This window comes from Falco naumanni, chromosome 2 (genome assembly GCF_017639655.2).
Source record: "Falco naumanni isolate bFalNau1 chromosome 2, bFalNau1.pat, whole genome shotgun sequence".
Lineage (NCBI taxonomy): Eukaryota > Metazoa > Chordata > Aves > Falconiformes > Falconidae > Falco > Falco naumanni.
The window spans coordinates 98,127,147-98,152,343 of NC_054055.1; the positions used below are offsets into that span (position 1 = coordinate 98,127,147).

At 37.4% G+C, this 25,197-nt stretch overlaps 1 protein-coding gene across 1 annotated transcript in view; it reads left to right on the plus strand.

The window, feature by feature from the left end:
* Nucleotides 1-25,197, plus strand: part of ANOS1 (anosmin 1) — a 139,591-nt gene that overhangs the window by 80,171 nt on the left and 34,223 nt on the right. The window contains exons 5-8 of the mRNA XM_040582785.1: nt 4,740-4,924; nt 12,427-12,556; nt 21,650-21,852; nt 24,297-24,444. Of these exons, the coding sequence (XP_040438719.1) occupies nt 4,740-4,924; nt 12,427-12,556; nt 21,650-21,852; nt 24,297-24,444 (666 nt within the window). The remainder of the gene's footprint in view (nt 1-4,739; nt 4,925-12,426; nt 12,557-21,649; nt 21,853-24,296; nt 24,445-25,197) is intronic.

The window sequence follows — 25,197 nt, forward strand, 5'->3', positions numbered from 1 at the left end:
GAAAAAAGGTTTTCCTTCTCATCCATCAGCAAGAAAATACTGACTAAGAAACGATTTGCTTAGACAAACTACAGTTTTTAATATGTTGCAATTAAAAAAGCTTTATACTTGGAAATATTCTGAAAATGTGCTCCTAATGCAGAAAAATGAGCATTTATGAAAGGCATTTTCTTGTTCCACAGAGCTGGAATGTTTTGATAGAAATCCATTCTCCTTACTTCAGTGATAAAAAATAAATATTAATCAGTTATTCTGATAGCGTGGGCTTTCTGTGTGTGTGGTCTCTAATCAGCAGAACTCAGAACTGAGCTCCAGGCTTAGGTCTGACTCCAGACTTACTTCCATCTGTAGATGGAAAAATGGTAAAATATATGGAGATCGTGATTTTATCTTTAAGTTTGTTGTTTTCACTGAAATGTTGGTACATATTTTTGAATCTCCCTAGTGATGAGATGTATGCCAGAAATACTGTGCTGTGACTTCTGAATCCTGTCTTTCAGTGTACAGGGTGGGCTGTCAGGAAGCACTGTCTTATTTATTTACATCAATGGAGAAAATCTGATCTAGAAGTCATATAGGTTGAGTAAGAATAAAACGGATGAAGATAGTGTTCAAGATATTTTGAACAGCAGGCAATACTGTGATCCAAAAATCCAGTGCAGAAGGGAGATTCTCATGCTTCCAAGATACTTCAGAGGATCCCCTTAAAAACTATGAGGAATTAATGCACTCTTATAAACAGCACCTTTCAAAATGAAAATTATTAAAATGGATCACTTAGTTATTTCTTTTGTCTTCTTGAGACAAATGACCGGAGTGATAAAGTGGCATTTGGATTGTATATGTAATGGTTTACATGGTCAGCTTCCATACCAGAACTGCAAAGCATTCCGGTAAATGTAACTGCTGAAAAAGGTAAAAACAAAACAAGCAAGCAAACAAACAAACAAAGGAAACAAGATGACATGCTTTTGGAGAGGACACAGGATATGACATGTTGTACAACTGAACACTGGAAAGTCTACTACTGTTCAGCATGGTTATACAGGAACAGAGCTAACCTTCTCTAACATCTTATCACCTATCTGCAGGACGTGCTTGCTTGTAAGAGCATTTGTCTTGCAGAGGAAGGGTAAGCCCAATACTATACTGCCTTCTCAGCTGATGAATTCAGCTAATTAGGCTCTTCAACCTGTCTTTCTGCAACAAAGGACAAAGAGAAGCGGAGCAGGCTTGCTATTCATTTCCTCCAGGGGTAAATGACCTTCCTGTCACTAAGGAAAGGCAAACTCTGCAAGCCTGACTAAGATCTAGTGAATAAGTTTAGTACTTATTCTTATAATTTTGACAGCACTCACAGCTAGAAAATGAACTCAGATCTAAGAATCTAAGAGTCTGCAGAAGTTACTATAGTTTTTCTGTTGATCAAGCTCTGGACATAAGTTACAACAGCAGGTATAATATAAATACTCATCTGATTTGCTGGATTTACAAACTGGATTTCCTCTCTAGTACTGACTGCTAAAACCCAGTCATAAAAGAATATTAATATAAGTACGCTGCCATGAAAGTCTTGTATTGCAAGTGTTGTTGGATTAACATAACAAGTCCAGTTATTCATTATCCTAATTGTTAATTGGCTTGCATTCGCTGTAATCTTCAAACTGTCCATTATCATTGTATTTTTTCATCTCTGTTGGGCGTATTACTAATCAGTTCCATAATCTTTCCATTTTTATTTCCCTTTACTGGAGATATCAGATGTTTACTCCTACTCTTTTGTCACCTACCTTATCATCTCCTTTACATTGTCTCAACTAGTGAAGGACTTCAGAAAGTGTCCCTTCTCCATGGCCTACCTAATTATTTTTTTTCTATATGGACATAATAATGTTACAAGTAATAGTAAGTGCCTAATGTAGATTTAATACTTTAGAGATAGAAATGGGAGCAGTATCTCTACTTTGAAATAAAACAGTTTGAAAATGCAGAGGAAAAAGGAAGGAAGAGAAAGGGAAATGCGTGGTCAAGTTCACTTTGTCTGATGTGCGCATGTGCACACCTAAGTAAGGCCAAGGACATGTATATTTTTCTACAGTCAGCTGGTAACACATGAAAAAATGACCTATCACCTTTTTTCCTGTTCAGAAGTTAGTGGTCTGTCAGATGTGATGATATACCTACTTGTGTGAACTTTCCAGGACCTCTTTCTAACAAGGATTCAGAATTCATGCTGGCTTTACCAGCCTAACTAGTTTTGTCTGAAACGTGTAAGGGAGCAATCCATGCAGCAGACCAAACTGCAGATCTGGGCACAGTAAATTATGAAGAGATGATTATGACATTTAAAGTGTACGATAGTATTGAAAATATCATAATAGGATAGTGGGAGCCTGATGGTCACCCACAGTTTAAAGGCTCATCTCATGCTTAGAGAAAAACAGTTTTCTATTAAATAGTGTACAGTTTTGCACATCTCTGAGTCTTTGAACAACTGTGTTTACAATTGTACTGATGCCATGAATATACCCTTTACTGTCAGAAATCATTCCATGGAAGCTTTTTGAATTCCTAGAGAATCAACATTTAAGATCAGATTTTATGGTGGTCCAATGTGCAATTTGTGTTTTCACGGCATGGAGATGCATGTACTGTTTGAAAGATACCTTTAGAAACATTTTTCCTGCGCTGGGGTATTGATAACATGCAGCAATCAGTGATTTGAATTCTTCAGTTAAGCACCACAGACTTCAGAGGACTAATTTGTTCCAGCATGATGAAAGAGCTGACCATTTACATAATAAAAAGCACATTGAAGAGTAATTGAATCTACACATCTGGATATTAAATTGATGGTGCTGGTTCTATAAAAGTATTTTAAAATGCACTTGTGCTGTGCTCTCGCTGTTTGTGCTGCTGTGCTCCATCTGCACACAATTACGTAACACTGGAGAGGCCGAGATACTTGCAATCAAGTGAATCCAACTGCCCCTAATACGAAGCAGATGGAAGTTTTCTTAACATGCAAATTGTAGGATTATTGTACGTCTTAATTAAAGAAGGATTTTCAAATGTGGAAAACTGAACTGACATGTTCTGTGATGTTTGTTATATTAGACTAAGACTGCAGGCTGCTGAAGGGTATCTAGAGTTTAAACTGCTGTGATAACCAGATTTAAATACTGGATTTTCCTCAGGTTGAATTTAGGTTTGTTAAAGGGCTACAAGTTCGTTTTTATTTACCTGTAGCTAATTGGATAATCAGATTTAGGAGAAGACCTCTTAAAATCGAAAAGCGGTTTGTTCACCTAAGGAAATTTTGATACTCTGTTATCTGTGGCAGACCGAGTAGGAAACAATTTACCAAACCAACACATTATGCTGGACTCATGTGGACAGTCACTGAAATGACAAAATAACTACAGTGCATATGATAACTTGCTAAGAAGGTTCATATATCAGCATAGAAATCTTGTGACATATCCTGAAGTGGCAAGATGCAGTGCACTCAAATATTTGATTTCCTAAAGTCTGTCTAGAGAAATGTATCTAACACTTGATTTGTCAATTTAATCAAAAGGTGCCAAATTTGAAGAGCTGTTTTTTTCCTTTAAGCTACTGCAGATGTTTTCAAAACAGTGATATTACCAGCAGTAGGAACAACAGAAATAACTGTCCTTCAGTATCATTGTATAATGAGAAATTACTGTAAAATTTTAGAAAGATGTCTTTGTTTCTGAAATGTAACGGTTGGACAGTATATGTTAGATATACCTATTCCAAGATGCCTTGAAAATACCTTTCCTATTTCTTTCGGGAAGAGTGTAGCATGACACATCGTACAATACAGCTGCATGTGAATCAATAAGATCATGTTGCCAAGGAGAAGGCAAACAGCTTTCTTAAGTATATCAATTTAATGTAAGATGTGTGAAATAATCCTGCTTCTCTAGTCTACACTGTAAGAGTTTAGACACAGTCTCTGTCCAGTTTTAGGCTTGATTCTGAAGAAGGACTGTGGGTCAATAGAGTTTCTAGACACAAGTGCAAGAATGATCAGAGGTCTAGAAACACTGATTTAAAAGAAAAGAAGAATGATCTTTGGTTACTAGAGTGGAGAAGAAAACATTCAGAGGTATGATGACAGTCTTGTGGTACATGAAAGGCTCCTCCATAGATGAAAAAGAATCTGTTCTCCATGATCCGTGAACATCGTGGACAGTTATCGAGTACAAGATGCGGTGGAGGAGACTAAACAGGGTTGTGGGAAAGCTTTCTAATGGTAAGGATGGAGAAGTGGTGTAATGGATCACTATGTGGTGTAGAAGTTCTGTCATTCTGTCATAAATTAGGTGAAAAACTGAACAAGTATGACTGATTCCGCTTGGGATCAAAGGGGTCTTTCTCCAAGTTATCAAAGCATATTTGGAAGGTGTTTTCTGTGAGATCAGTTTAAAACTTACAGATCATTTAGTTTTTAAGTGAAATAAATAATTCTGAAGATTTTTTTAAAAACAACTTTGCCGTTAACAGAGATAGGTCAGTTATGAGCACTTCTGAAACTCCTATGCTCACCAGCCTATGCATTCCCCTCTTTTTTCCTTTTGTCTGATCTAGTTGTTTCGGGGGGGGGGGGGGGGGGGGTGTGTTAAATTATTTTTTAATACAGCTTCATTTACATATGGTTTAATTGCATCTTGCAAATTACTCATATATTTTGTCTGCGCTTTCCTATTCAGGTGTTCCACTGAAACCCCGGAAAGAATTAAAATTCATAGAACTTCAGTCAGGAGACCTGGAGGTGAAGTGGTCTTCAAAATTCAATATTTCCATTGAGCCTGTGATCTATGTTGTTCAGAGGAGGTGGAATCAAGGAATCCATCCAAGTGAGGATGATGCTACTAACTGGCAAACTGTGGCACAGGTCAGTTCTTTGTGAAGCAATATGGATCCCTAGCTTCCAGACCATGAGCTAAATAAAGGTCCTCTTCAGATCAGAGTTAGATCACTTACAGGTGGGGGAGGCTTATGAAGAGGGAGCCCTTTGTAGGGTTTCTCTCCAGGTCGCAACAGAGCTGCAAACAGAACCCAGATCTCCAGGCCTTTGCTTTACTGCTCAGTGAAGTGTTTGCTAGATTTACTCAGGTGAAATGAACTTGTATTTTCACTTCCAGTTTTTCAGTTATAGAAACATCAAATGCTTTTGGTATGTATTGACAATGATTTCATAAAAAAATGCATGAATATATCAGTAAAAAGGTAAATAATGGTTTCCTTGTCCCCCAAAGAAAAACTACTCAGAGGTTTATGTTTTCAAAATGAGTTTATTTTGTGGGTTTGCTCACTGTAGATAAAAATTGATAGAACTGAAGGCTTGATTTCCATGAGGCCAGTAAAGTGGCAATTACTTGTAAGCACGTACTTATGATCTATTCAGATGTGAATTCCAGAGTCTCTGAAAGCCACAAATCTCTTGAAAAATGCAGAATTAGATACCAAAATCCGTTAAAGGAAGCACGTAAGAGACATAGCTCTTTTGAGGTCAGTGGGACTCAGTGCGCAGTTCCAGTGCATGGCTTGGGTCTTATAGGAAAGATAAGAAATTACATTTGTGAAACAGCTATTTAATTTTTGAAATAAAACACAGAGTGAAAAAAGACTAAAAGCTGTCTTCTTGTGAAGTTGTTTTTTTTTCTCATGTGACCCTCCCAAGGTGGAAAAGCCTATGATGTCATGCTCTTATCACTCACTGCAATCCAGACTGAAAATGTAAGATTCATGAACAAATGTTTCTTAATGAGAAGCAGCCAACAGAGCATAAATTTTCACTTAGTTCCTTCCCAGTTTCAATCTGTTTTTTAACATGCTGACAGTCCACCTGGATGGCAGAATTCCAATCATTTATCTTAACTGCTTCACCCTCATCCCTGCTGACAAGAAAAGTAAAATGCTGATTTTGAAAAGATCTGCAAAATGTCGTTATGGCTAGGGAAAAAAGGAAAGAGAGAATAAATAGAACCATCCACAAAATAAAGGGGTTTAAATTCTGTGACAATCTGTATTCATTCTGAATTCAGATTGTGTAGGAAAAGCTATCTTAAAATAATGTCAAGCTTGTGAAACTGAGCACTCAAGTAGAAGTGCAGCTCTTAACCTCAATGTGGTGCTACAGGGGGCTGTCAATATGTTAGAGTCTTGCTCAGAAAAAGTCACAGGCAGCAGAGCCTGGCATGAAACCCTACTTGTACAAGCCCAAGGGAACATGCACACCTCCAAACCTGGTAAAATTACAGCGACTTACTTATTATCTTTCAGCAGAGGTACAGGTCTTCAGTCTGCATTCTCCGTATTCAGCAAACAACCTCCAGCCTTTGCTACCAGGGAAATACCATGTAGCAAAAACGAGCCAGATCTGAATTACTTCTCTTTGTTTTCGTACCATGTATATGTGCTAGACTGTAGAAGCCCAGCTCTTTTGGCTGGTGGATCCAGACTGCAGAGGTAGCACGCTGCTGTGTTTTTTCTCATCCCAGAAAGAGACACGCACGTTTCGGGAAGCATGCTCTATATGTACTTCACTATACGAACCTGTGCCTTCTTGCAGTGGATAGGAGTGTTTCGGAAATGTGTTCCTGTGCAAGAGTAATAAGAACCTTGACAGCTGCCTTTCCTGGGGGTCTGTTACATGTGGGCAGAAGGGGCTGAGTTAATCACTGTGGCAGGAGAAGCCTTCTCCAACTGACCCCTTTCTGAGAACTTCACTGTCCCTTCTGCATCACAAGAGATGCGTGTTTGGTTGTGTGATGGGACCCTACTGGGGACGTCAGTTTGGAACAAGCTTCAGGATGCCTGACTGGCTTTGTGAGCTGTGTATACCTTATGGGACATACAGGCTGGGCACCCTTGAGGGGTGCTAGTAATCAGAATTTCTGTCTCTGTTGAGTAATGTACCTTCATGGTGTTTGTAGTTTTAGACATCCCACCAGGCAGTCAAATTAGTTAAGTGTGGCTGCATGCAAATAGAATTTATTCTGCAATATCAGCAGCAAGGATGGATATCCAGTTTGACTAAAGTGACTGTGTGCACAGCCTCTGGGATTTTCTTGTCTGTATAATGGAGATTTTTTCTTGTATGATTCCAAAACATTGGGGTATGGGACCTTAATTATAGGCAAAGGCTGCAAAGAGCTCAGCCATTCAGCTGAGAACTCCTGGGGCGTTTCAGCCCAGGGATGATGCTGGCTTTTTCATTACTCTGCAACTTAAGCTAAAGAGCATGCAGAAAACAGCTGAGGAAAGGCTGAGGGCGAAGACGTGAATTTCACTGTGCCTATGCTCGTATGTAGTGTAATCATGCAAAGTTATTGTTTGCATCTTCTTAGAAGAAATTTCATAATATTTTACGGGAGTTCCTGATCCGATACTCTATTTTTATTATCCATCCAAGAAGAAATGGGGTTATAATTTTCAATAACTTTAAGGTGTTTACTTTTTTAAAAAAATGTTTTCTGTTTCCTTTAAATGAGCTCATTTTCAAGTATTTTCTCATGTCTCACTTAAATTTTTACTTGGTATTGAAAAAATAATTTTGAAAACGTTTGTTTCCTTTGGATTGTGTGTGTCATCAGGTCTTTCTTGATGTTTTCTTTTTAAGGAGGAAAGCTCAATCTATTGAGAGTTAAATAACTATGTTATTTATTTACCTCTCTAAGTATATAAAGAAAGCAAACACTTTGAAAACTATTGTAGTTATTTTTCACTTCAGGAAGAAGGGATTTTGTTAACTTGTTTACTGCACATTTTTGGGAAAACTTGACATAATTAACTATTTGACTAATTTCCATTGGTTAATATAAAAACTATGGGGACTAAGATACTAATTAGTCTAGTTAGCTATGATGTACAGTGTCCTAAGCCATTACGCCAAGTTTCTTACACTACTGTTTTGTAAGGTGTAACCAGCTGAGCAGGACCTGCTGCACTATCCCATGAGAATACTGTGTATCTTGTGAAAAAAACCTTATCATTCTCTTCGGTGTTAATGCTTTCTAAAAATCATAGTATTACTGTTTACATTGGAAATTTAGATATTTAATCTTGTTAAGCTAATTAATGAAGTTAATTTAAAGATGCCAGATCAGTTATTTTCAGACAGGACACATCTGTATTCTCTGAATGGATGTCAAGTATGTGTGTGTGTGTTTGCGCACATGTGCGTGTATGTTTATACACACACGCATAAATATGTATGTATGCATATGGGCAGACAACAGTGAAGTTTACTTATTAGTTTATTCCTTTCTTAAAAGAAATAAGGGGCAGAAAGAAGGAAGGGACTAGTTTGACTGTGACAGACCATTGCTTCACCTTGGAATTGTCTAAATTCTGTGGACAAAAGTTTGTGAGACACCTAAAGGTCTGGTTCTGAGGATGACAAGAAGTTTCTCAGTCTGTGGCAATGACAAATCCCTGCTGGAGCTAAGCACCAATCCTGTACACTAAAGGTTTCTTTCTTATCCCCCAGGAAGGGCTTGCTTTGTTAAGCATTCTTAGAGGGTGACGAGCTTGTGTGGGATCGCATTCACATGAAGTATGGGAGGTCTGCTGTCCTTTGGTTGAGTAGTGGATGCAGCACTGTCAGGTTTCTTCGGTATCAGAGGCGGCATAAACTGAGCTCTTCTAATATCCTGGATGGTATCCCTTCACTGTCTGAACTGTAAATTCTTTTATCACTGTGTGTTCCTTCAAAAGAAGGTATAAAGCTATGAACTCAACAGGGTGATGCTGTCCTCTCCTTTTTCCACTGATTAGTGTAATCCTTGAATGGGGGGGAAGCCATCTGTACCATTTTTTGCTACAAAGACCTTCATTTTTTACATGTATACATAGGTATAGATATATGAGACAGAAAAAAACCCAACACCTTGGAGTGGCAACACAAGAATCGAATCTTGAGTGGCCTAACTGCTATGCTGCTGGATCGTATATTCTCTTATCTTCTCTTTCCACATCCTAACTAATGCCACCTTTCCCTTACAAGAAGTTGTAACTTTCAGCCTTCCTGTCTCTGAGGAACAATTTTGCCTGTGAATGTGGGACATGTTCTAATTCAAACTAGCATGCAGTAACCAAGATGCTAGGGAATATTTGCTCCCAGCCTCTCAGATGGGATTAAAGATAGGTCATCTGCACTCTGGGTAAGTACTTTATTCATTAGTCAGTTGTATGAGAAGCAGGGGGATATTTCTGTAGGTACATTGAAGACAATAGCAGATAATAACTTTTTGAAAGACAGGATGAGGGAACTACTTTTACTTTCAACAGAGGGCTCAGGGCTTAAACAGTTAAGGGCGCTGGGAGAGGAGTAGAACTATCAGTGCATCCTAAATGGGGCGGCTCTGGGCAAATCTCATCCTAATTCTCCCCAGAAAACCCAACCACCTTCTTCTTTCTGTCCATTGGAGATGGCCTGTTGTCCCTTGGACCTGAAATGCACCCCTGAGGAGTGTCAGGTTGTTCTCTGTATTCTCCAGGTTATGTCATTGCGATTATGTACTGCTTTTATATAAAGTTGTATCCTAATGTAATTAATGGGGACTTTCCCTTATCTTCATTGAACTTTGGGTGGTGCTGAAGGTTGACCAGTGATTTTATCTGAGGACTCATTTTATTCCAACTGAAACACCTATTACGTTTGGAGGTTAGCTTCAAAACATTGTTCTTTTAAGTAAACGGGTAATACATAGACAAACAGTAATTATGATCCTGTAATGATTTGAGAGGTGATCTTTTTGATTTGCCTTTTATTTATGATTGTTAAAAAAATACACTAGAATTCTAAGAAATCAATAAAAATGTGGTTTAATTTTTCTCATAATCAGGCAGAATTTTAGGTGTGTGATGAAATTCAACCATTAGTTACTTAATACCGCTCAGCATACCATTTAGTGGGCTTGCATTAATATATAAAACAGATATTGAAAGGACTGTACTTATTACGATCTTAGCTCCAAATATAAGTAGTGAGAACTAACTAAACTAAAGCAATTAAACAAAAAATTCCATTTACCATTGAGGTAGTATAAGATATCTCAGTAGTATTTAACTCTATTGAAATGAATTAAATCTGTGTAAAGGTTGCTTAGAGGTGCCAAAGTAGTTTGTAAATGCAGGAGTTACAGATACACCTCCTGCATGCCATTGAGTTTAAGAGGAGGTTTGCCAACAAAATGAATGATGAAAGTAATAGGCCCAAGGCATGTTCCTAAATTAAAATAATGTTTGTGATATGGATTGTCAGATTATTTGATCTTACAGTAGATTGCCATGGAAGACTGACACAACTGAAATCCTTTCTTTTGATCAGTCCTAGCAGAATAGCTGAGCTGATGCAAATGACATACAAGATTCCTTAGCTGAGGAATTTGGGGTCAAGTCTATTCAGATTATTCTTTCCTTGTAACTAAATTAATCAAATCTGTTTTTGAAAACACACAATGTTGCAACTAATTAATTACCATTAGATATTGGTCCTGACCTTGATTTCGGTTGCAGAAGTAGCCTGTAATTAATTATTTCTGTTAATCTAGCAACAGGTTATATTCCTCTAGTTCACTGTCTTGTCCTGTCTGTAAATTCTTGAGTATGTGGGTCTGCATGCTGGAGAAAAGTAGCACATTTGAGTGCTCTATAAAATGAAAATTATTATAGAAGTTGGTTCAGATAGGTGTTTTGTTCCCTAGGGGAACCCCTTTACTGGATGAGATAATTCACTCTACAGGTAACATAAAAGCTAAAAAACAGGAAAGAAGAAGATGAGGCGGGTAATGGATGTGTTGGGACTGTTACCCCTGGTTAAGCTAAAAAGACAAATATAGTGGTCTGAATGGAGAAGGACTCTTAGTAGCAGCGATATGCGAGGGGCTCAAAGTCTGCAACACCAGTCCGAGAGCAGTTACTAGTGCAGTTTAGAAAGGCTGTCTTTACATGCACACGCAAACGAGATACCTTTCCCTAAATTTTACTTATCACCAGATGAAGAGATTAAGTGCAGAATAACACCTACAAATTTTGTCAGGCTCTAAAAATACCATTGCTGAAGAGCTGAAGCAACATCCTCAATTTCTGGCTATCTGAGTTAGGTTGGCAGCAGCTACTTTCTTACACAAATTAGAAAGGGAGCAAAAAGCAGGAATTATGCTGTACCTTTTTTGGGAACTACTTGGCATCACTGCAAGTTACACTGAATCCTATAAGGGGAAGGTAGGGGTTTGAAGCTATAGAAAACGGAGCTTGTAAAAATAAACTGATGTCACTACATTTTTAATGAGCTTGCATGTTTGGTCAGCAATGATTGTATAGTATATTCAGACATATTCAGGACATTTGGTTTAGGTCCATGTGTTATTTTGATTAAAGAATTAAATTAAAATGCAATAAACATGACATATTAAAATAAATTGAAAACTAGATAATTGAGAGGTAATTGAAAAAGTAAAATGCACAAGTAGATGAGTTTCTGATGAGTTTGCAAAAATGTTACATCTTCAGTACTTGGCAGTGATTCAGTGGTTACTGGGAGACTGGGTTCAGTTCTGGTGTTTGTACCTTAGGAAAAATAAAAAACAGCAGAGAAGACAGCCCTTTAAAAGTTTTAAGGGGGAAAAAAACGCATAGAGGAAAGCAGGGCTCAGAATAAGATCACATAAAGCACCTCCTACTGAAGGTTCAGAGTGCATCCATGCTTATTCATGCTTAACTGCAAATTTCAGCAGTTAAGGCACTCTCCACAGAAGTTGGAAGTTGAACTCATGACACTGGCAGTCTCGGTGGGTGTTGTTGGAGAAAAGGTCATCTCCTATGACCTGAGAAACGTCTGCAGGCAAGAGTTAAGGCTGCGAGTGTCTTTTTGACATAAGTGCCAAAGATCTGAAGGAAGCTTACATTCATTACCTGAGGGTTTTGTGTTTCCTATGAGCCAGAAGAGGTGGCTTCTCACAGCGCAGGATTTCATGAAGCCATTTTGGATCCCTGATTCCCTTCAGAACTGAGAATTGGAGAAATCGGTCCTGTGACCTGGGGCAATGAGTTTCCTGAAATGTCAACACCTGAACAGCTAGGCCCTATACACTGCTGAAGGTTGTGCTAAACGGAAAATTAATTTTGTGAATTTTAACACTTCCCCAGTTCTAAATGTTACTTTTTCCAGAAGAGACCTGCAATGCACTGTAAAATTGGGTGGTTATATGATTTTGTTCACAGCTGTAAATGCTTTGCAGTGCAATGATGGTCAGAGTCAGGTGAGGCCGTTGCGTGCAGCCTCCTGACACTGTTGCATATTCAGCCTGACTCACTGGTGTTGCTTGGGAGGTGACAGCATGACACGCCGTGTCAGAATGAGTGTAAGCATGACATTTTCCCCACCAGACTACAGATGAGCGGGTTCGGCTGCCGGACATCCGAGCAAGCAGGTGGTACCAGTTCCGTGTGGCAGCTGTGAACGTGCACGGGACGAGAGGCTTCACGGCCCCCAGCAAGCACTTCCGATCCTCAAAAGGTGAGTTCTCATTCACTGTCTGGTGCTCACCTTCTGCTCACTCGCACGTGGACTGCAACCTGACCTGCCGACTTCTGTGCAGAAGGTTTTTAACAGGTGGGGTTTTGGGTCGTTTTGCCACCAGCTTCAGAAATGCTGTGAGATTTGTTTGAAGTTGTCAAAGGGATTAAAGGTTAAAGATGTCATTATTCTTGTATCAGTAAGGGGTCTCAACGAATAAACTTCCTTTTAAACATTTTCTGCTCAGTTGGTATCAAAAAACATGACCCTGACCATGAAACATGAAGGAACTGGCGTTTTGGTGTGTTATTCTGAGAGGTTTCTCTTATTTTTCTTTTTAGTATGAGAGAGATATGTTGCTTCCATATGTTTAGCAGAAATATATTGTTGCCTGTATTTAAATAATTGTAGCAAGCAGCATTGTTTTGATGGAATTGCAGGCTCTCTTAATATAACTTTCCCCTTGCTAGCACTAATTGTAAGGGCTTAAGAATAAAAAGAGTATGAAGACTAAGTAGCATGTTTCTGTTCATTAGAAAGGCGTGCCAGACAATCTACAAAGTATTGTAGGAATTTTTGTTACCATTTCTGGTTTTGCAAGGGTTTGGGTAATAAAATAACTTTGAAAATTATTTCTGTACCAGTAAGTGGTACTTGGGGAATGGGGGAGATAGAAATGGATCTTCTGTCCTGTGAAGTTGCTGGCATTATCCCTGGTGTGCCTTTGACCCATGCGAAGCAAAATTATCCCAGATGACTCTCAGGCATAATATAGGAGTTAGCACAGGCTGAATCTATTCCCATCAGATAAATGGTCTGGATGTGGTCACCCTCTCTCAAAGGCAGTCCATAATGTGGGCACAGCCAGACCGTACCAGTTGACTTCAGTGCCAAAGAATGAGAGCTGACACTCTTCATTCTACTAATAGAGACAGTTTCTAATAAAAAGATTTGTCTTTGTTTTAGTAGTGACAGAATCTTTTCATTGGTATAATGCATACTTTGAGGAATGCATTTCCTCCTCTTTCTGCAGACACAGAATTACTCTTGCAATACAGGCAGCTGCCATCTATGGCTTCCTGTGCTAGCCGGGAGCTCGCTGTTTGGCCCTAGTCAGTCCTAGAAGAAATCCTGCTGTAGATGCAGTTGCAGAGGCATGCAAGTGCTTTTACTGGTATGGATGGTTTAATTACTTACTGAATAAGTATACGTTAGACTTAATTTTTTGGTGCTATAACCACATTTGTGGTAGGAAGGTTGACTGGCATAGCTATCCCATTACTGCTGTGACCACAAACCTTTTCAACTATAAAAGAAGTATTATTTTGGGAATTTATTATACTTAAGTAGCATACCATTTCAGTCACATCAAAAATACAGTTCCTTCAAGCTGTGCGGAGCTTACTGCAAGGACTCAGTAGCAGCAGTAGCTTTCTCTTTGCTTTTCTTCATGAGCAGCACTTCAGCAGATACAGCACTTTGTTGCTGAAGCTGGCACTAACTTTCTTTTAAACTGAGATCATTGTCAGTTGTTTTACTAAGTTTGTAAAGATTTTTCCAACTGTTCTGCTTGGAACAACTATAATTGCAATTACACAAAGGTATATCATGATAACACTGAGGTTTTGGCTTCAGCGTGACATTTTCAGGCAGGATTTGCATTACTTTCAAAAAACTTAATCTCCTACTGAGTGTGCTAGCCACAGGAGTATATTGTTCAAAATACCTACATTGGTAAGGAGCATGAGAATATCCATGGTAAATCATACGGAAGGTCTCTTTAGCCCAGTATCTGACTCCAGCTGAAAGTGGGTTTCTGGAGAACACTGTGAGAGCAGGACAAGCACATAGGGAAATTTCTTCAGAATAGTCTCCCAGCTGGCAGTGATTTGTGTTTCAGGAGCTTGTGGTTTTGAAATGATTGCATGTTAGATACAGGAGTCCTCTTTTTCTGTGGTCTCTGCAGCTGCCCCTGAAGCACTTGCTCTCCTTGAGAACTGCTTACGGCTGTCTGGCTGGTGGAGGTGGAGAGTGCATTTAGGACTTTGTGACAAGGAGAGTGGGAGCCAGCAGTACCTCTGCATGCTCTTACCTAATAAACAAAAATAATGGGATCTCGATAGTGGCAGAAAGTATATAGCCAGTGTTTTCTAAAGGCTTCTCTATCAGTCAAAATTACTATTTTCAAATCTAAACTCCAGTCCTTGGCAGAGAATCATGAATTGCCAGACGAACAAGAGGGAGTTCAGTTAGCTATCAGCTTTGTAGCCAAAATCATCCTACTCTGGCAGCTCAGTTGACTGTTAGAAGCTTTGGTATTATCAGTGGTTATTATAAAGATACCGCGTTCACCAGACAAAATGTAGATGCGCTAGGTGACTCACACGAAGACACTGCTAGGTGGTAATCGTTGGGAATGATACTCGGATGCTTCAATCAGTATCTCTTGGCCTCTGTGTCCCCAAGTAGGTACTCATAGTGGCAACAGTCATACAGACATTTCGTTACTACTTTGGAGCTCAGTGAGAAGTGGTGGCCCCTGCCTGGCAAAGAGACAAGAAACTGCTGCTCAGATGTGCCTCGTTTTTGGAGTGCCAGCATCTCCTGGCCCCTGCTGAGCCCCTGCAGGCACATTTAACCTCTGATTTGGAAGAGGAAAGTGGACTTTGGCACGTCACCTTTGGAAGGTTGCTGACTGACTGTGCTTCATTTGTGTGAAGTGTGGACGGAAATTCACATCAGTTCGCATACTGTCACTTCACCCTGTTGTGCCAAGACCGAGAAAATATTATTATCTTTGTCAGACTTAACAGAAATTTTCTTCAAAAGGAAACCCTTTGTTCAGGAAACATGACAGCAATTCCTAAGACAGTTTTTCATGGAAGATGCTGAACTTTTACCAATTGCTAATAAGTTATAATGACTAGCAAATTATTTGAGTTTGTATTTTCTTTCAAGGAGGACAAACATGATATATCATCTGAATCCAGGGAAGAGTATGGCACCACAAAGTCTCTGTCACTAAATATTTTAAGCAGTTAGAGCATTCAAAACCATTGGTACTGCAATTACTTGGAGAGAGACTTTTTGTCTGGTTACCACAATACTGTTTAATACTATTTTGTGTGTTTTTGCAAATGCAAAAAGTATGATCTCTTGAGTAGGCACAGAAAAGTGAAGTTTTATTTTATTCAAAATAATGTTGTCTTCTGAGGTATGTAATTTCCATTAACTTTTCTTTCACTAAATAAAGCTCCTTATTATCCAAATTCATTTAATTTCCAAGTCATGAAAAAGACAAAAACAGGAAAACAAGTATTTCATAAAGCCTTTCAGCTTACAGTTCTTCATCTAGTTGTGTTTTGAGGTTTTATCTACTGCAGCTTTTGAAGCTCTGATACTGTAAACGTTTGAGGTAAAGGTTTATTAACTTTTTTATACTGCCTTATGTGTTCATTTATGGTATTCATCTGTACATAATAAATAATCAGAGTGACAGCTGAGATAATTTATGAAATACAGCCTAAGCAGAAAGATATATTTTTTTTTACTGTTTCTTTCTTTTTTTATAAAGGAAATGAAAGGTTTGCATGTGCTTGTCTGGCATGGCATGACCCTTCACAGTGTCATCAAAATGATGCTTCATTTTGCGAAAATGTGATTTCAAGAAACACAGTTTAGTCTATTCCTGTCCGTTTGGAGCAGACTGGCTAGAAGATGAAGTGAATACTGCACCTAATAGAGTGACTTCTGTCCTAGAAGTAGGACTCTGCACATGGATTTTCAGATTGATACTGTTAGTTAAAATCGATTGAAACTTTCTGCTATTTTGACAGTGGTTTCCACTTCACTTTTCAGGATTTAAAATTTGTGTGTGCTTTCCTTTTCATCTTCAACTGAGTGGCAACAATTTGCAATAACAGCAATAAATAAAGCTAACAGAATGCCTGGCAGAACATTTTTGATCCCTAAAGGTACAAATTTATTTCTCTTAATATTTCAATTGGCTCTCTTCAAGCTGCTTCATTTTCTCTGGAAGCGGGAGAGAACTTTTTCTATGGTCCATAAATGGGTCTCCTTGGATGAAAAGCTACCTGTGCTTTTCTCGCATTATGTGGGACCAGATAGCCTAACCCAACTGGTCAGAAACTGTTTGGCACTAATCATAGAATTTTTAATTTGTTGCATTTGGGTAAGAGTTTTTAGGCTATTTTTTTCTAGCTTTTTATGATTTATGAGGAGAATGAACTCAGTAACAGAGACTGCAGTTAACTAGAGGGATCAGCGTTGGGCTTTTCCATATAAAATATTATCTTGCTGCTCTGTAGTTAGGTACTGTGCCAGTTTCTGAGACAAGAAGAGGCTGTAAGATCAACACAATGAGCCCAAACCATTCCATCCTTCTGCCTCTGCTAAAGGCTTTTATCTTCAACGTGAAGGCAGTTGCTAGCACACACAGGATAAATTGTTAAGCAAAAGGAAGCAGACAACACTGTTTTCACAGCACATAAGTACTACGCTGGATGTGATTTCATGCATACATTACTGAGCGTTAGAAAAACCAGAACAGACACCCACTCCCGGTAATAAAATTCTTTCTGTTGCTCCTGTGGGATCAATGATTTTTTTATATTGTTGCACAGCTGGTTTATGTGTGCCATTTCCATTGGGCAAAGCCAGTCCTCCCGCTTATGCCTTGGAACTGTTTAATGGTTGGAAACTTGTCTGTAGAGCAGCTTCAGCAGATTTTTAGAGTTGGAAGGGCTAATGTTTAAAAGATAGCAATGGGAGATCCATTTTAAGTTCGAAAAAAAAACTCCATAAAAAAGGGATTTAAATTAGAGTCAAACTTGCTATCACTTTTACAGCTCAGAATGAGATTTATGGTTCCAATGTCATTATTTCCTTCTCTGACATATATTCCAAGTCATTTACCGTTTTCACTACAGTTGCCACATTGTAGCCAAAGTGGATGCATCGCAGCAGTGTATGATGTGATCTTTGTGTATAGCTTGCCCATACTGTTTTGTCAACGTTGCAGAAGTGCTTCCAGATCCTATTGATTGAAATAGTTTTGTAAAATGTAAATTGCCTTTCACTATATATTCACTTCACAAATACGAGTGTGGGAAGATGTGCATTCTGAAATGGTGATGATGTGAGGTTTTCTTTTTTTCTTTTATTTGCAGCAAGGAATCCTCCCTTTTGGGGAGTGGAGACAGAGTTTTGCTTGTGATGGCTGAGTAGCCAGTAAGACAAGAATTTAAGTCCTTTGGGTATACTCAAGCCAGATACAATCCAGACAAATGCAGTACTTACTCCATGTGCTGGAACAGCAGCTTCAGCCTTGACCTAATGAAGCTATCATTTCTAGCAGCGAGAAGTGATTTACTTGTCAGGCTGCTGAGACCAGATTTTTTTTCGGATTTGAGGACAGCTGCCTTTGCCAAATTCTAGTATATATGTAACAACTTTATTTTATTTGAGTTGTAGTATAAACTGCAAAGGAAAGCTGCAACTAGTATCTGCAAACCAAAGAATTTGATTTACTACTCAGATAAATTTGTCTATATAAAATTTCAGAACTTTACATTTGAAAAACTGGCAATAGTTTCCATTCCAGTAATTTAATGTTCATGTATCTGAATAACACATGTGGGCAGTCAGTCAAAGGGATCACAGATACATGGAGACTAAGATCAGAATGGCTATTAGCTTTATAAGTTAGCAGAATGGCAGTTGAGCTTCGTAGTCAGGTTAACAAACACCTTATGTATATAAGCTTTATAATCCAGTATCAGTTACTAGATCTTGAAGTATTTCAGCTCTGGTTGTATACTGATTTCAGGGTCTGCATAGGCATAAGCATAACAAAGCACCTTGTACAAGCATGACTTTTCCATTCAATAATGCAGGAAAAAACCCAACTAATCTCTTACCTGTTAACTGGCAGGCATGCATTATTCAGGAGCATGCTCTTAACATTTTTTTTTTATTTTGGTTTTTTTTCAGGTTTTGTTTTTTTGAGGGGGGGCTTTGGAAAGGGTAGTGGGGGTTGTTGGTTTTTTTTTGTTTTTTTTCCTGAGGGTGGGGTTTGCATCATTTGTGGTTGTTTTTTTTTTGTGTTAATAACAGAGATTACAGTATCTTGCCTTGCTGCTATTCCTTCTCACCTGTTTGTTTTGCTGGTGAAACTCAATCCTTTCAAATGTCTGCTGACTGGACTGTTTCTAGTGAACACAGGAGAAATGCTACTGATAAAGTAATGTTTTCAATAAACTATGCAATTATAGAAAGTACAGGGCGAAATGCTGGTGCTCTAGGAAACTTATCTACTGGTTTCAGTATGCACATAGTTCTTCCTTACTGTTTTCTTTTTCTGCTTATGTTGCTGGGAAGAACAGGGATGTTAGAAGTTACCTTAAAAAATCCCAAATTCCTGTCATTCTGAGACATATAAAAGCTCCATTCTGGTTAATTGGTAACTTTCTAGAAGGAAAAATTAAACACAGTCTTGCATTCTTATGGGGACAGAAATATTTGAAAAGTAGAGCATAAATTCGGTCACTTGCTTTTAGACCTATGAAAAATTGGTGAATAGAACTTCAAAATATTTTTAATCATGTAAGACACTTTATCCAGAAGAGCTGTTTCATTGAACTTTTAGATTACTTTTAGTGTCTCTCAGAGTCTTTTATAGATACAGAAGGAAGGCAAACATGTATTATGGTTAGAATTGTTTTTGCTTATATCTGTCCATTTGTGAAGACATATTTTCTGAAACACTTTAATTCTATCCCATATGTTATGCATACATAATACATGACACATAGTACTTCTGGGAGATAACCTGAATAATTCACCTACAGTAATATGATCATGTTGCACTTCAGGTTATAAATGTTTTATTGCCATAATATGTTGTCACATAACATTAAAAAAACCCCAAACGAACATTTTATAACAGTGAAGATGAATACTTATTAAAGAATTTCAATGTATGAATCATGATCCTGTTTAAATTTACTGTACCTAAATTTTATTTTATGTCTACTTATTTTATTAACTGGTACAAGTTGTGTTAGAGAACAGTACAAACCATTTAATTAAATGAATCTGTGAAATGTATCCCTTCCAATATAAATAGCTTTGTATACTTTAGGATGGAGTTGTTGGCTGCTTCACAGGTGAGGAAATAAGTGTAAGAACAGTGCTTTGCCAAAGCCAGAAAAAAATAAGGGAACTGGCTTGCAAGCTGATTTAAAAAAATGATTGAGAAGTAATAAGGGATTCTTATTATTTTGAAAATTAAGTTAAATTTCCAGAAATTAAACTGAAATATGCTTTGTAACTTTTATGGCCAAAAGTTAGTTTGAATTATATGTTTGAGGAACAGGGGCATCCATTACTATTTAACTAAAATGGCATGTGTGAGGAAACAGGAGCATCCACTGTTATTTAACTGAGTCCCGTTAAATAACAGGAATAAGCCATTATTTCACATCTGCTGATCTTTAAAGGGGAAATGCTGTCTTTATTAATTCTGAATGTGTCTGTCTGCATGAACTAAATGATGGAATTTTTCAGTGAGACCATTTGTCATAGGGATTATCTGATGATCTTAGTATGCCTGGAAAGTTTATTTAACAGCTCATTTACCATTATAAAAAGATGCAGGTGAACCATGCAGTAAATGAATGCCTGGTATCCTCTCTGCACACCTCCGGTTTTACTTTTTGGCAAATAAGTGGTGGCTCATTTGAAGAAAAGGTTATATGAAAATGTTTTTTTCAATCAGATTGGTTTTTCTTGGCTACGGGTTCATAACATGCATTAATTACTGTGTTTCCTTTATTCTGCCTGATACACTTCCAGGTCAAGTCACACTATTTACTTTCACTTAAATTTTGGTTTTTAAGTTTCCTTATTTTTTTGTCACCAGTGTTTGGCTACCACAGGCATGTAAAAAAAAGTAGGAGTTAAAAAGTAGGATTAAAAAGTAGGCAGTTAGTAAATAGACAGTTGGACTTTCAGAGCTTAGTTGTAGAGTTTCCATTGAATCACATTAATTGGGGCCAGGATATTATATATAGTAGGTCCACAAGGAGGATCTATCATTCAATATTGGAAAAGGTTCAATATTGGAACCTCTGACTGTCAGGTGTCCTTTCTGACTCTAGGGTCAGCAGAAAGACAACTGAAGGAATAATATCTCAGTTGATAGTGACCAGAAATTAAACCAGAATAGCAAAATAATCACGGGGGTGGTTGATTAGGAAGAATTTCTTCACTGAAAGGGTGGTGAAGGATTGCAACAGGCTGCCCAGGGAGGTGATGGAATCACCATCCCTGGAGGTGTTTAGAAGACATGTAGACGTGGTGCTTGGCGACATGTTTAGTAATGGACTTGGCAGTCCTGGGTTAATGGTTGGACTTGATGATCTCAAACGTCTTTTCCAACCTAAATGATTCTATGATTCAATGATTCAAATTGCTTTTTGTTGTCCTAAAAAAACCCTGTAGACTTCTATGACAACACAATATATCATTACATCTTAGTTTTATTTATTCTAAGGAAGTGTTTATGTCCCATGGTGGTGGATATCAATACTAGAATTTTGAAGAAAGGTTCAAGGTGTAGAAAGATAATTTTGTCATCTGAGAAGTGTCTGGCAACACTGAAAAAACATTCAGTTTTTCCACCATACAATTCTGTGATGACTGTACAAGGTCACTTGTAGAACACGAGTCTTTTACACTCACCATGTTTTTAAAGTGGTGAATGACAGAAGTAAAACTGGTAGTCTAGTACATTTTGATAAAGCCTCATAATGTTTATGAACTACCAACAACACAGAATGATGACAAAATTAGATGCTAACCCATGATTTTTATTTCAGTTGAGTTTGAATTTCTAGAATTTACAAGAAACCATATCACTTATTGAGAATTTTTGCCTGAATTTTCTTCAGTGTGTTAAGAGTGTTTAATCCAGCTTGTGTATGCCTGGTGAATGCATAAGACCAAGGTGATCTTCATCTTACTGAAGATGATCTTTTAATTTAACATCTTTTTGTTTATTTAAAATTCCAGATCCGTCTGCTCCACCAGCTCCATCTAATATCAGAATTGCCAATATCAGTGCAAACAATGATGGGACTGTAAATGTAATGATTACTTGGGATCTTCCAGAAGAGCCTGATATCCCAGTGCATCACTATAAAGTCTTCTGGAGCTGGACATACAGCAAATATGTAATCCCAGCTAAAAAAAAGAGAAGGAAGACTACTGATGGGGTAAGAAAGAAAATAGAAAATGAGATGGAAATATGGCTTATTTCTGGCACAAAATAGAGTATAAGTATAAAATATGTGATAAATTGCAATGATTTCTGCAGCTGGTAAAGTAGTGGTCTTAGTTTTTAATATCACCAACCCCATAGACAATTTTGATCTCTCAATCCCTATCCTTCACTGAACTCAGGGAGAGAAACAGAATTCTGTCTTAAAATGCAGGTAAATGCTGTAAGATTTTTCAGGAGAGATTAATAGAAAGTTAAACACTGTCCTCTAAATTCAGGCTTCTTAAAGATACACTGCTTGTTTTATTTGAAGAGCCTAACATCATCTATCACATTGTTCTTTCACTATGCAAGTAAAACTTGTGACACTATCATGGAGAGTAACCATTAAGTAGTGGAATAAGTCCAAGGGAATAAACAAACCCAGAACTCTTTAAACAAGCTGCTGTACCAAAGATCTGATACATTTCCATAGTAGCAAGCTCCTATGAATTTCTTGACTGATGTATCAAATATTGCTTTACTGGAAAACTACCTGTTGTGATACCCTTAAGCATATTGCATATTATTTTAAAGTAGTTAATATATATCCATTACAGATGACAGGCTGAACTTAGTTTCCAGTGCTTTTAATAAATGTGTTGTGAGAATTTGGTCCCACATCTACGTTAACATTGTGTTTTGGCTCTGGCTGTTCACTTGCACTGTGATGAATGACAGCTAAAGTTCCCTCTCTGTCCCTCAGTCACCAAACAGTGACAGAAATAAAGGCAGTGAAAGCTGTGTGCTGAATTCATGCAATTAAATGTGCACAGAAAAGAAAATTGTACCTTTGGTCACAGAGAAGAAAATTGTATCTTTGGTGTACTTTTAAGAAATCACTTTGGCAAGATAGGAGTGGGGTTGGACGGTACTACATGGAAAAGTTTGCGTCTCTGAGGAAAGCTGCACTTGTCTAGAGACCTTCAGGACAGAGGCTACAGCCTACAGATGCAGGGGATCTTTCTCTCCACAGGCTGGTCCTCAAATCACAGAACTCAGAGAACTTTAAAATTGAGCTGGGTCCTTAATGTTGTGTTGGCATTTTGCATAGGGTACATCCTACATATAAATATTTTTAAACAGATCCAATACACAACATTACAGTAATGGGGACCAAGTTCTGACCTCAAATATAGGGAAATCCAGAAGGGCGAAGGCATATTTTAGAGAAAAGGCAGGCTCTTACAACATCTTTCATATTACTCCTGGATCATTGTACTTCTGCAGCACGTCACATGGAACTACAGCAATGCCAGTGAGATTCAGACTTCCCTACAGGACACTCCAGATGCTATTGCTAATCAATGATCTCTCAAAAACTATAGCACTCTTTGTTCTAAAAAGGAAAATGCAGAAAACAAAAAAAACAAAAAAAAAAAAAAGAAAGGTGAAAAATCTTATTTTGTAAGGTTAATTGAAGATTTTTTGGTCCAGTTTTTACCTTTATAAGTAGTCTAGTCCACATAACTTTATAATGATTTCCATATGAAATCATTTCAGGTAGACATTCAAATAATTTGACTACAATATTAACACAAGTTTATCAAGACTTACAGTGAATGTTATAAATATCTCAGAACAAATCAAATAAAGCTAATTAATATTAAATGCTTTTGAAAATTCCTGAAGTGTTACGTATGGCAGTACCTGGTTATCTTTTTCACTGTGGATTGACTGTCAAACTTCAGAGGCACAAAGAATTCTAATGAAAATGTGGAGTAATGTTTTCTGTCTGAGAAATGGACTAGAAAGATACTTTTATATATACATTTTAAAATATTAAGAAAAGTAATACTACTAAGAAACCTTGAGTCTTCTTTGCAATATCATGTTGCTTGCCTTAATTTATGGATTATTAGTGAGAATGATAATCCTACTCTGTTGTTTCCCCATTTAAGACACTTCCATGACAATTTTTTCATTTTTGTTTTCAACAGTTGAAACAAATAGAAAATATTGACAAATGTACTGAATGTTGGATTTTAGCTGTCTTCACGCTGGCTGTCTGTAGAAAAAGGTTTCAGTTGCTTTCCCAAGAAAGAAATTGGGAAATAAAAAGTTTAAATTCATTTGGCTAAAATAATTTTGGCATAAGAAAAGAACTTGTTATATAGAAAAAAAATTTTTAGTTTTGGCCTAAACAATAGGTGTATATTTGCCAAGGAATTGCCAAAATTATGTAAATATCAAGAAGGTTAGTATTTTAAAAATTACACACAAACCCCAGATTCCAATAAAATAAATATATTAAAGAAAGAAAATTTTGCTCTGTTGAAATTTATACATGGGTTTTCTAATTTCAAAAAAAGTAGTGTGCCTAAGATAACAGGCCTGCTTTTAATAAGGGCCTGTGTTTCAGTAAGACTGTAACTGCTTTGTATATTTATTCTATTCTAGGCACAAAATTACGTGGTCCTGGAAGGACTCCAACCCAACAGCAACTACAATGTAGAGCTGCAGGCAGTAACACGTTGGGGTCAGATACGCCTGAAGAGTGCTAAGGTTTCTCTCCATTTTAGCACGACTCAGGACACCAGGAATAATAGTGAGTAATTGTATTCAAACACCTGAATGCTTTCTCTCTTATTTATCTGAAATTTGTATGTTTTATATAATGATTTCTCAAATTTAAAAAAATAATTTTCTTAAAATGGACTGTTTGATAGCATAGTGATCCTGTCTCAATCAACTTGAGTAACACTTTAATGATTAATTTCTTAACAAAAAATTGATGATGGTTTTGCTTAATTGTTTGTCTTAGATCCTAGAAACCTAAAATAAAGAATTGCAATGAAAATGGAAGCATTTGCATAACCACGGTGTTAATATTTTTAAAATGCAGTACAGGTATAAATATTGATTATATTTGTCAGTGGCTGGAATAAAACAATTTCTGTGTCTTTGTCTTAACCGGACAGTTTTAGCTGTCAGTACTTTTCAAATTCCTGACTATTCTGAGTAGCCCATTAATTCAGATTCTTGGACCACACAAATATCTACCATTAATTGATACAAAACATCGACTGTTAGGGAATCTAAAACGTCCCATGCCTGACAAGCAGTGCATTATCAAAATATTGCACACATAGGACCCACATTCAAATTAAAATCTTGAGATCTTTAGATGTCAGGTTATGTCTTCTTAAGGTCTTCACAAGCTCACATCTGAATCTGATAATGGAAAGCCATGGTAAATGGTAAACCATGATTCTTATTCTTAGTTAAATATGATTTCTACAATTACATGATACTGAGTTATTGCCCCAACTGCTGATGTGCCTCTGATTAACTAATACAG